This window comes from Sorex araneus, chromosome 2, assembly GCF_027595985.1.
Source record: "Sorex araneus isolate mSorAra2 chromosome 2, mSorAra2.pri, whole genome shotgun sequence".
Classification (NCBI taxonomy): Eukaryota; Metazoa; Chordata; class Mammalia; order Eulipotyphla; family Soricidae; genus Sorex; species Sorex araneus.
Genome location: NC_073303.1, coordinates 231,766,657 through 231,778,109, shown reverse-complemented (window position 1 = coordinate 231,778,109; position 11,453 = coordinate 231,766,657). Strand labels below are relative to the sequence as shown.

General features: G+C 63.7%; 1 protein-coding gene across 1 annotated transcript; it reads right to left on the bottom strand.

The window, feature by feature from the left end:
* Positions 1–3,137: 3,137 nt before the first annotated feature.
* Positions 3,138–5,323, bottom strand: KLF2 (KLF transcription factor 2). The gene is made up of 3 exons (XM_055127469.1): positions 5,088–5,323; positions 4,152–4,950; positions 3,138–3,709 (listed from the first exon to the last, which is right to left on the bottom strand). The coding sequence occupies exons 1-3, from the start codon at positions 5,160–5,162 to the stop codon at positions 3,534–3,536; spliced, it is 1,050 nt and encodes a 349-aa protein (XP_054983444.1). The 5' UTR covers positions 5,163–5,323; the 3' UTR covers positions 3,138–3,533.
* Between the last annotated feature and the right edge of the window lie 6,130 nt (positions 5,324–11,453).

Here is an 11,453-nt window from a genome sequence, read left to right as displayed (position 1 = left end):
TTCTGTTCAAGATCATCCTATTATCGGAGAAACAGCACTCAGGGCAGAGTTTTCCCCTTTAAAGTGCTCAAGCCAGGGGCAGGAGTACCCTTGCTGGGATGTGCCCTCAGCCCCTGCCTCCATAACATTCTGTGCCCCCTCCCAGTGCTCTGCTCCCTGCTGGGGAAGCATGTGTGGTGGGGTTGGGGGTGCACTGAGGCCCCCACAACCTTAGACCCCATACACACCCACGGGAATCCAGGAGTGTCAGCCTGGGCCAGCGAGAGCCGAGGCTGCATGGGGCTGGGGGTTGCTGCAGTGCTCAGCCATCAGAGCTGGGTGGGGAGAAGGTCCTGGGGGTGGGCGGGGGGGGACCCGGTGCAAGCCAAGACACCCTCTTCCTGCCCCACCTGGGCCGACACGGGGCCATGTGGGGTGTGTGCGGGGCCAATGGCCACCCTGGACCCCTCCCCTCCTGCAGCTGGCACATCATGGGGTGTGGGAGTAGCCCCAAGGGGGCACCATGGGTTGGAGGCTCATGGGTGAGCCCTGGGCTGTGACCACTACAGAGCGTGTCCCCTGCCCCCATGTTGAGACTTATCTCCCCCACCCCCTGCTCTGGGTCCTATGAATCTGGTGTCACAGGCAGTTTGAGGGCCACAGGATCAGGGCCCGACTCTCCCATTTAGGTGACAGAAATGGGGTGTGGGGAGGGGGCATGGCCGGGTCGGTAGATGCCCCTGGCAGGACATGAGAGGAGGTCGGGCTGGGGCGTGGGGGGGGGGGGGCGGGAGTGCCAGTACTAGCCGCACCCTCACCTCTTTGCACCGCTACAGCTGTGACCCATGTGCCAGCCATCCCCCAACTCAGGTGAGCCCTGTGGGCAGCTGGACAGGCAGGAGAGACCTGCAGAGACCCCACTTCTGGGAATGAGCCCCCAAGTGGAGGGCTGAATGCTCGGGCGGGTCGCTGGTGGGGAAGGGCGGGGCTTCAGGGCGCTGACTCTGAGGCTGGTCACAGTGGCAAATGGGCCTCCTGCGGCTTTGACCGCAAATAAACAGGAGCTGTGGGGGCGGTGGCAGAGACCCATTCGCTGTCCCCATCCCTGCCTGGCTGAGCTCCCTGCAGTCTGTCCTTCCACCAAAGGCAGTCAGGACAGTAAACCAGGTGACGGGCACCAGGAGCAGATGGGCTGCAGGGAGGGAAGGATCCCCAAGCCCCTCTGCGGCCCAGGCCCCCTCTCCCTCCTGGAGCCGCCCAGGAGCTGACATAAGAAGGGGGGGGAGGGGCTGGAGCGATAGCACAACGGGTAGGATGTTTTCCTTGCATGAGGCCGACCTGGGTTCGATTCCCAGTATCCCATATGGTCCCCTGAGCACTGCCAGGAGTAATTCCTGAGTGCAGAGCCAGGAGTAACCCCTGTGCATCGCCAGGTGTGACACAAAAAGAAAAAAAAAATAAGAAGTGGGGGGGTCCTGAGAGGCGAGCAATCCGCCACCACTGCGCCAACCCTCTGAGGCCAGAGGGGATGTGGTGGGGAGACCCAGGGCTTCCAGAGGTCCGGGCTGGACTTGGGAGACTGTGAGCTGAGTCAGAGTGGACAGCCACCGGGAGACCTGAGTGGGCAGGGTTGCCTGTGAGGAAGCCCCTTTCCCAAAGTTGCAAAAATAGGGCGGGGGGTGCTTGTGTATATGCCCATATGCACATGTGTGCACGCATGTGCACATGCATATACACATGATTCGATTTGGGCACACACATGCACACAATGCCCGTGTCCATACATGTGTGCACACATACACATTCACACAGGTACAGATGTGCACATGGCGCACATGCACACATAAACAGACACGCATGCACATACACATATGGGCACACAAGCCTGTACACACAGGCTCCCAGACACCGGGGCGTGCCTGCAGCAGTGGCTGCATGCGGGAGTGTGGGACACCACTCCTCTCTGGCAGGCGCCTGTGCCCAGCTGCCGCTGCTGAGGGCGGGGGCTCCGGCCGCCCCCAGGCCTGAGGAACAGGAGCTGCTCCGCGCCTTGGGCTCTGCACTATCTGGTGGCCGTAGGTGCTTTTCCTCAGAGGTCGGGGTTAGGGGGAACGACTCTCAGCCTGTATCCTGGGCAGTTACTCGTAACCCTGGTTTCTACATTTCCTGACCAAGAAGGCATCCCTCCAGAAGCCCCCAAGGGTCTGAGTTATAGGGCCTGCCTCGGACATGACTGGCCCAATCCCATCCTGACACTTTTTTTTTTTGCTTTTTTTTGGGTCACACCCGGCGATGTACAGGGGTTACTCCTGGCTCTGTACTCAGGAATTACTCCTGGCGGTGCTCAGGGGACCATATGGGATGCTGGGATTCGAACCCGGGTCGGCCGCGTGCAAGGCAAATGCCCTACCCACTGTGCTATCACTCCAGTTCCCCCCCCCACACACACACACTTTGGATGGTCCCCAGAGCCCTGCCAGGAGTGATTCCTGAGCACTCCCCCTAAGAAGAAAGGGGCTGGGGAGCTTGCCCCAGCACACTCCCCCCACCCCCCACCCCTCCGCACCACACTGGTCCCCCTAGTAGTGTCTGGAGAAACACAGCCCCTCCAGTGGAACTCGGCGCCTCTGGCCAAGCTGTGAGCTATGTGTCCTGCTGGCTACTACAAAGGTTCCAACTTAAATTAAAAAAAAAAAATCATGTCAGGAGTTAGGGAAAAGGACTGATCTCCTGCCTCCCAGGGCCCCCTGAGCCCTGCTGGGTGTGACCCCAAACTCTAAATAGATAAAATCTTGTTTTAAGGCAAGACTGGTAATGAAAGGCAAAGCAGATTAGAAACTGCATTTGCCACTTAAAAAAATACAGTGCCCACACCGCTGGTTCCACTGAACCCTCAGCCTTCCAAAAGGGGAGGGAGGCGGTGGGAGGACGGCCAGTTGGAAGCGACTTCTTCAGCCCTGAAGGAAAAGAGGCAATTTATGGCCACGGAACAGACCTAAAATTGCCTTCCCTGTCTTAGAAGGCGGTGTAGAAATTTATAGAAAAGCCACAGGTCCCTCGCAGCTGGCGGCACAGCTGGCGCTGGGCAACCCATGGCCCACCCAGCCCCTGCCCGCTCCCCTCCTGCCCCTTCTCCCCATCCCCGGGAGCAATCCCTCCAAAGAAGCAAAATTTTTTTTTTAATTAAAAAACAGCAAGTCTTATAAAAACAACAATCTGGAGCCGGTGGCATGATGGCATCCGGCCCCTATTTACAGTGATCCAGAATCTGTCACAGTGCCTATGTACATCGTCACGCTAGTGTAGACCCGGCCGGGGTGGGACGGCCACCCGGAGTCATTGCACCATAGAAAACAAGCCGCGGTCTGGGGCAGCCTGGTGGGCACTGCCCCACCCCGCCCCGCCCCACCCCACGGGGTCTCCAGTCTCAGGTGGGGGCTGGGCCCGGTCCGCTGGGTCCAATAAATATCACAGTTTTGCGGGGGGGGAGGGGGCCGAGCCCGGCGCGTGGGACCCGCCACGGCCGCGCGCGGGGGTGTGGGATGTGGAGGGGGCTACATGTGGCGCTTCATGTGCAGAGCCAGGTGGTCGGAGCGCGAGAAGGCGCGGTCACACAGGTGGCACTGGAACGGCCGGTGTCCCGTGTGCTTACGGTAGTGGCGCGTGAGCTCGTCGGAGCGCGCAAACTTCCAGCCGCAGCCGCTCCAGTTGCAGTGATACGGCTTCTCCCCTGAGGACGGGCGGGCAGGCAGCGCGGTCAGTCTCCCCCGGAACCCGCCGGCCCGCTATTCCCAGCCAGCCTTTAATGTTCCCGAGGGGGCTCCGGTTCCCCAGCCTCTGTGTGGCTGGACCCTCCCGCGCACGGCTCCAGAAGCGCGTGCGCCCCGTCCAGCCGCCGCCTGGGGAGCCCTGAGCGCGCCGCATCCCAGCCCCGTGTGAGGTCCCGAGCGCGCCCCGTCTCTCCTCCCAGGAAGCCCTGAGCGCTCCCTCCTCTCCTCCCCTGTGGGAGTTCCGCGCGCGCGTGCCCGCCTCCCCTGCGGGGATCCCGCGCTCGACCTCCTCGCCTCCCCTGCGGGGGTCCTGCGCGCGCCACATCCCTCCTCCCTGGGAGCCCTGAGTGCCCCCGTCCCGCCTCCTCTCGGGGGTCCCGCGCGCTCCACCCCTGCGCTCACCTGTGTGTGTGCGCAAGTGTGCCTTGAGGTGCGAGCTCTTGGTGTACGTCTTGCCACAGCCCGCGTAGCTGCAGGTGTGCGTGGCCGTGCGCTTCCGCGGCCAGGAACGGCGGCCGCGCTTGGGCTTGGCGTCCAGCAGCTCGAGCGGCGACGACGGAGGCGTGAGTAGACCGCGGGCGGCGGGCGGCGCCAGACCCAGGGCGGCGGCGGCGGCGGCCGCGTCGTCGAAGAGGCCGAAGGCGGCGGGCGCGGGCGGCGCGAAGTGCAGGCCGGGGCCGGGCGCCGCGAAGCCGGGGCCTCCAAAGGGCGGCGGGAAGGGCGCGCGCGCGGCGGCGGGCGCAGGCAGGCGTGCGGGGCCGTCGGGGCTGAGCGGCGGCGTGTCGCGCAAGCACCCGGGGCCCGGGCCGGGGCCGGCCTCGCGCTTGAGCGCGCGCGGGCCCCGCAGCAGGCCGGGCGCGCAGCCGTAGCCGCCGTCCGCCTCGGGGGGCTCAGCCTTCACCAGGCGTCCCGGCGGCGCCAGCAGGAAGCGGCCGTGCAGCGCGGGCCCCGGCGGGGGCGGGGGCGCGTCCAGCTCGGGCCGCAACAGCGGGGCCCCCAGGCCGCCCGCGGGAGCGCCGTAGGGCGGCGGCGCGCCGGGCTCGGGGTAGTAGAAGGCGGGCGGCGGGGGCGGCGGGGCGGCGGGGGCGGCGGCCGCGGGCTCGGTGCCCAGCCCGTCCAGCCCCATGGACAGGATGAAGTCCAGGACGCTGTTGAGGTCCTCGTCCGTGCCGCCGGCCTCGGGCTCTGCGCGCGACCAGCGCTGCGGGTGACAGAGCGAGGGGGCGCGGGGGTGAGCGCGGGTGCGGGGCGCGGCCCCGCCGCCTGCGTTCCACTGCCCCGCGGCCCGCGGTCTCCGCCCCGGCGCCCGCCGCCCGCGCCCCCTGCCGCCGCGCTCACCTCCTGCAGACCGCGCTCGCGGCACGGGCTGGCGAACGTGGAAAAGGACGGCAGGATGGGCTCGCTTAGCGCCATGGCCGGGCCGGGGCGCACGGGCGGGCGGCGGGACAGTTATGCGGCGCGGCCCTCCCGGCCCGGCCTTATAGGCGCGGCGCGCGCGGGGGGCCGGGCCACGGCGGCGGCGGCGGAAACGCGTCCCGGATGGGGACGAGCTCGGGCGCAGCCTAAATTTAGCCGCGGTATATAAGCCGGCGGGCGGCGGCGGCCGGGCCACTGCGCCCGCCTGGATCCGCGGCCGCCCGGCCCCGCCGTCTCCCTGGCGACGCGTCAACATGGGCGCAAAACACCGTGTGACGCCCAGGGATCCCCGGGACTCCCGCCCGCGCCGCTCCTCCCGGAGCGCCCGGGACGGGGGCGGCATCCGGGAGGTCCCCAGAACCACGGAGGAGGCGTGGGGAGAGGGGATCCCCGTGGCCCGGCATCCGTAGAACCCCGTGGAGGGAGAGAAGGATCCCAGTGACTAGCGGGGTCCCCAAAACCTCGTGGATGGGGAGAGGGAAGCACAGGGGTCCTCAGAGCCGCAGGGGATTGAGAGAGGCACCCCAGTGGCTGAGGGTCCCCAGGATGTCAGTGACCAGGGGTGTCCCTAGATCAGTGGTACATGGCAGAGGGGACCCCAGTGACCAGAGTGTGTGTTTGTGTGTGTGTGTGTGTGTGTGTGAGTGGGGGGACGTGGGTAAGTGTATGAATGTGTATGTGGACAGCTCTTGAATGCCCCCTCACTTCCTGGGAGTCCACGAGGACACCCCAAACTCAGGATCCTGCTGCCTAGTCCCTCGAGTTGGGTTCACCTCCACCACAGATCAGTAAACTTGATTTTGTTTGGCTTTGGTTCGGGGCCACATTGGTGTGCCCACAGCTTCAGGGGTCACTCCTGGGGGCTCCAGCATCAGGCACAGGTATTGGGGATGAGGCGAGCACCCTCCCGTTGTCCGAGTCTCAGGGGGCAGCTGTTGTCTTGTCCAGCTATCGTATCAGTCTGCAGAGGGACAGCTTCCCTGGCGGTGGCCATGGGAGATGCCTGTGGGCGTGTCACCGCAGGTCAGTGCGGATGTGTCACCGCTGCGGGATCCACAGGTGGCGTCTGAACCTGACATCTGCGTCCTGTCCATGGCAAGCATCTCCACGCTACTCCAGGACGGCATGCCCTGTGATGGTTCCATCTTCCATCCTGTGTACTTGTCGGAGTGTCTTGTCCCAGGGGGCCTGCACGTGTGGGCGTGGCATGAGTTCCGAGCGCTTTGCAGGCAGAACTGGGTTTGGGCCCAGAGCACTGGGCCGGGAACAGTGCCTGAGCAGTACTGTGGGCACCAAACCCCACAGAACGAAGATGAATCCACGGAGGCAGTGTCCGGTCCCTGCAAATGGGGCACAGGTTTTTGCCTCCGGGTGCAGGTGCTCCTGGCATGCGCTGCATGATGTCCCGGCCTCTGGTCCCAGGCCCACAGCCCCCATGGCCCCACGGGGTGTCCAGGAGCTTCGCCTGTGCCCCCAGGCCTTTGTTTTTGTTCTGGATGTTACTGATACCTGGCTGCCAGACAGCGGTGTGTGCGCTGAGTCCCAGTGCGGGACCCTGGTAGGCCCAGGAGGGCCCCGTGGCCATGGCCAGGACCCTGAGCCCCTCAGCATCACCGGGGCACAGCTGGGCCCCTGAGGCTGTCTTGGCCACTCCTCAGTCTCTCAGGACCTGTGACTCGGTCGCTCCAGCTCCACCCCCTGATCCTGCGCCACTGACCCCTCACAGGTTCCCTCACAGCCTTGCTGGGTTGAGGATGGCTCTGAGCCCCAGGACAGTTCCGGGGATTCTCCTGGCCCAACTCTGACCCCAGTCCCCTGGTCGGGTCACTGAACAGGGTTCCCGGCTAGGACCTAGAGACTTGGGTGCCAGGACCAAGGTGGGACGGGCCGACCCTTTGGGTTTGCTCATGAGCAAGTCAGGAGCAAGGTCGAGTTCCCTCTGAGTCCTTCCCAGTCGCCTGCTGGGCAGTGCCCACTGCTTTCTCCTAGACTTCCGGAGTTTTCTGTGAAAGGAGATAAGTGTTGCCCATACCCAGGTCCCCTGAGCACTGCAGCCCGAGCACCCACAGTGTCATGAGGCATGGGTCCTGGTACTGCTTGGCTGGCCCTGTGGGAAAAATGGCTCGGAGCAGGGGTCCATGATGCTGTGATGGACACCAACTCCAGCTCTGGGGCCAGAGATAAGGCTCAGAGCACTGGGGCACCCCTGCTTTGCAGGGCACTGCAGGCAGTTTCTTTTTTGGCCTGGAGGATCAGAGCTGCAACTGGTGCTGAGCCCTCCCTCGGGCTCCAACGGATATTTTCATTTATTTATTTATTTATGCTTTTTGGGTCACACCCAACGATGCTCAAGAATTACTCCTGGTCGTGCTGGGGGGCCTCTATGGGATGCTCGGGATGTAACCTGGGTCTGCGGCGTGCAAGGCAAATGCCCTTCCCCCTGAACTATTGCTCCAGCCCCTAACGGGTATTTTAAAATTAAGTTTAATTTGGGGGTGCGAGTGGATTTCCATGGGTCGATCCCATGGCCCCTGAGTCTCGAAATCGCGCCACCCTGTGCCAGGGATGGGGGATGACGCGGTGTGATGTAACATTTTCTGGACCTGGTTCCCCAGAGCCAACCCCCATTGCGTCACCACATTATGTAAGCCAGGTCTGGGTTTCTGGAAACTCCCTGGGGTGTTTTGTTTGTCCCCCTCCCCTCCCCATCCCACACCGAGATATTTCCATCATCAGGAGACCCTGACCGCCCCCCCTCCACGCAGCCCCACGAGCGCAGCGTGGGCAAGCGGTGCAGGAGGGGCATTTCCTCCCCTGCTGGACTCCCCTTGTTTCCAGGCCGAGGGGTGCCATGCGCGCTGCTCTGCGTCTTCGTGTGCGTCCGTGCGCGCACCTGCATTCCTGCACGCTGCACGTGCATTTGACTTCCCTGCATGCTTGTGCTGTGCCCATGCCTGCCTCCTCGCATGTGCCACCCACCCCAGGGTGCCCCAAATCTTCAAATCTAAGCTGTGTTCCTACCACTCATGTCACTCACAAGAAGGGGGCCCTGCCCAAGGACCCCTGTGAGAGGACTCCTGGGGGCTTCCTTCTTTCTCCCGGCCACTGGGAACCCTGACACGGGCTGCCAGACGCTGCCCCCAGCACACCCCGACTTTCATTTCTAAGGGGAGGAAGGAAGCTGGGGGGAGAAAGACCCAGCTCCGAGCTTGGGGGTCATGCTGGGGGCTTCAAGCCACCTGCCGAGAACATCAGGGTGCAGACAGGGTGGCCCAAGGAAGCCTCTGAAAGAAGGGAGACTGAGGCAGGGCCAGGCATGGTCTGAATCTCGACTTCCCACCAGCGCTGGGGCCTGCGCTTGGCAGCTGTGTGCCTGCGAGCCTGTCCCACCTGCCCGTGAGTGAGGCGAGGCTGGCTTTATATACCCGGGTTATTTTTAACCCGCTTCCCTGAGGCCGGGGCTTCCTCTCCCCACCGCTCAGGAAACCCTGCTTGGCGCGCTTCCTGCTCACGCATGCTGGCGGGAGCGCCGGGAGCAACAGGCAGGGGCCTTCGGGGCCCGGGGGTGCTTGAGGGTCCTGGCACCCCTCACAGCCACAGGAACAATTTGGGGGGGCTCAAGCCCCCCTGCCCCCCCCACCGCTGGTCCCTGCCTGTGCCTGGCACATGTCCAGGAGCAGCCGAGAGCCCCTCCCGTCCTACTAACTCGCTCCGCCTGGGGGCTGGAGCGATAGCACAGCGGGTAGGGCGTTTGCCTTGCACGCGGTCCACCCGGGTTCGATTCCCAGCATCTCATATGGTCCCCTGAGCACGGTCAGGGGTAATTCCTGAGTGCAGAGCCAGGAATGACCCCTGAGCATCGCCTGGGTGTGACCCAAAAAGCAAAAAAAAAAAACCAAACAAACAAAAAAACAACCCCCTGTCCTGGTGCATCTGGCTTCAAGGGCATGGGTGGGGGCTGGGCCTGCCCGGCACAAGGAGGGACCTTCAGCCCTCCGGAGCACTGCTGGGCCCCCGACACCATGAACAACTCCAAGGCATAGAAGGGTTTGTACAGTGCTAGAACATTCTGTCCTGGTGAGTGTGCCCCACCCTGCCCCACACCCCCAGCGTCCCTCGTTCCCCGTCTGGACGTGTCCTCTCTGGAGTGACTGCACTCAGGACAGGCCCCAAACCAGATTGTTCCCAATCTGTTCTCTGCTCGTGGCCGCATATTTGGGGACATGAAGACTGTTGGCCTCTGCCTGCCGCCACGAACAGCTCAGTTCTGAGCCCACTGGGGGCTCGGGTGAGGGGGGGCACCCCGAGGGGAAGGTGATTACAGGCCACGGACAGGCCTGTGGTCCCACACTTGCCCACACGGCGTCTTTGATTCCTGCTAGAGCTGTAGTGCTGGCCCAGGATGCAGGCAGCACCCCAATGCTCCAACCTGCTCCAGGGACGGGCCTAGAGCGGCAGGGGCCCCCAGGGGACACTGAGTCACCAGGTGACCCCCACAACCTGCCCAGAGGAACAGCAGTTCTGGCCCACACAGTGCTCACAGCACAGTGCTCACAGCACAAACCTTCGGATCACGGCAGCCTGCATGTTCAGAGCACATATGATCACTGTGATCACACGTGCTCAGAGGCACATGCATGTTCCTGGCAGCTCACACGTGTTCGGTGCCTGCCTCCCAGAGCCCAGGCACAGTGTGTGGGAGAGCAGGTGGGCCCAGAGTCCACCGTCCAAAGGGAAGCCCTGAGTACTGGGCCCTGAGGCCCGGAACACGCGCCCTCTTAGGGAGGCTGAAGTCCACCTCCAGCCCCCTCCATGAACACTCAGCTGATTGCTCCTGCTCCAGAAATTTCTGCCGCCCCCGTTCTGGCCCCCTTTTAGGAAGCCCCACCCCTGCGGCTGTGAGCCCCCAGCCCAGTAGGACAGGCTCTTGGCCGCTGCAGAGCGGGTTCAGGACAGCTCAGCGCTCACCTGTGTGGGTGGTGGTGTTTGTACATTGTGTGTGCGGGCCCATACCTCCATGCTCATGTGGGTGTACCTGTCTGTGTTTGCACATGTGTACATGTCATGTGCACGTGTGTGCATTGCTCATTGTCAGCCCATGGGAGGGACCACAGAGCACATGGGGCGGGGGGTGGGTGGTGAGCCCCTGGGGAGATATGACCTCACATGGCTCTGTGCGGTCACCACACGGGCAGCACTGTGGCTGCGGGCTCTGCTACATTGGGGGCTCACCTGCTGCCAGCATGGGGCGGGGCGTGTGGGGTGGGACTCGGGGACCCTCTCCCCGGCACTGACCCAGGAGCGAGCTAGGCCAGTCAGTGCTCTGTTCGCGCAGCTGCTCCCTTCCTCAGATGCCAGACCCGCCCTCCAGAGCGGGAAGTGGAGCAAGAAGAAAATTGAGCAAGAGAAGGGGAGGGGGGCAGCCTGTAAGTGGGCAGCCGTGTCAGGGCCGTGCCCTGCACCCCAGGGCTGCCCCCCTGGGGAGGCAAAGGATGTCTCTGTAGTTGGGGGCTCTGTGCATGGGGCCACTGTGTGGGATCAGGGGCCAGGGGCTGGGAGGGGCACCCAGAGCAGGTGGTCTCACCGCTGTGTCAGGGTTGGAGCCTTACCAGGCCCCCAGCTTGAGGGTCTCTAAAGTGATGCTTTCGTTTGCTCTGTGTTGGTCACACCTGGCAATGATCTGGGCTGACTCCTGACGGGCTCTGGGCACCCTGTGGGGTGCTGGGGACCAACCTGGGCCAGCTGCATGCAAGGCCAAGCCCTCCCTCCGTGCTGTCTCTCTGTGAAGGGTGAATGTTCTGTGAGTTTCTCTACAGCTGACCCGCGGAGGAGGCAGCCTGGAGGATTTCACACCTTGCACGTCGAGGCCCAGCTGAGTCCCAGAGGACGGCCTCACTCCACGAACCACAGGGGAGCCCTTGGCAGTCCCCAGGGCTGGTCGGGCTCTTGGTGGCCCTCCTGCTCACCCTGTCCAGGCAAAGGGGAAGTGGGGCCCCTGCACCCCCACATTTGCATCCGCCCCATCACAGAGATGCTCCAGGCCGTGCCCAGGGCCACCCACATGCATGTTCCTCTTTCTTCCTGTTGTGGAGAACATTGCCCCACTGACTTCTTAGAAAGAACCCAGGGGGAACCTGTCAGCAACCCCCATGCCCTCCTGCCCCTGGGCAGTGCCCGGTAGGGCTCAGAGAGGTGGGGGGAGGGCTGAGATGCAACAACTGTCTCCTGAGCTTTTCCTGCTCCCCTGCACCCCAGAGAGAAGCCAAACCCCCACTTACTCGTCCAATG

Excerpts from the sequence above, each read along its gene's own strand:
- KLF2 (XM_055127469.1), bottom strand. The coding sequence starts at position 5,162 with ATGGCGCTAAGCGAGCCCATCCTGCCGTCCTTTTCCACGTTCGCCAGC. Across the intron at positions 4,951-5,087 it reads GCGAGCGCGGTCTGCAGGAG|CGCTGGTCGCGCGCAGAGCC; the intron begins GTGAGCGCGGCG and ends TGTCACCCGCAG. Across the intron at positions 3,710-4,151 it reads ACACTTGCGCACACACACAG|GGGAGAAGCCGTATCACTGC; the intron begins GTGAGCGCAGGG and ends GCCCGTCCTCAG.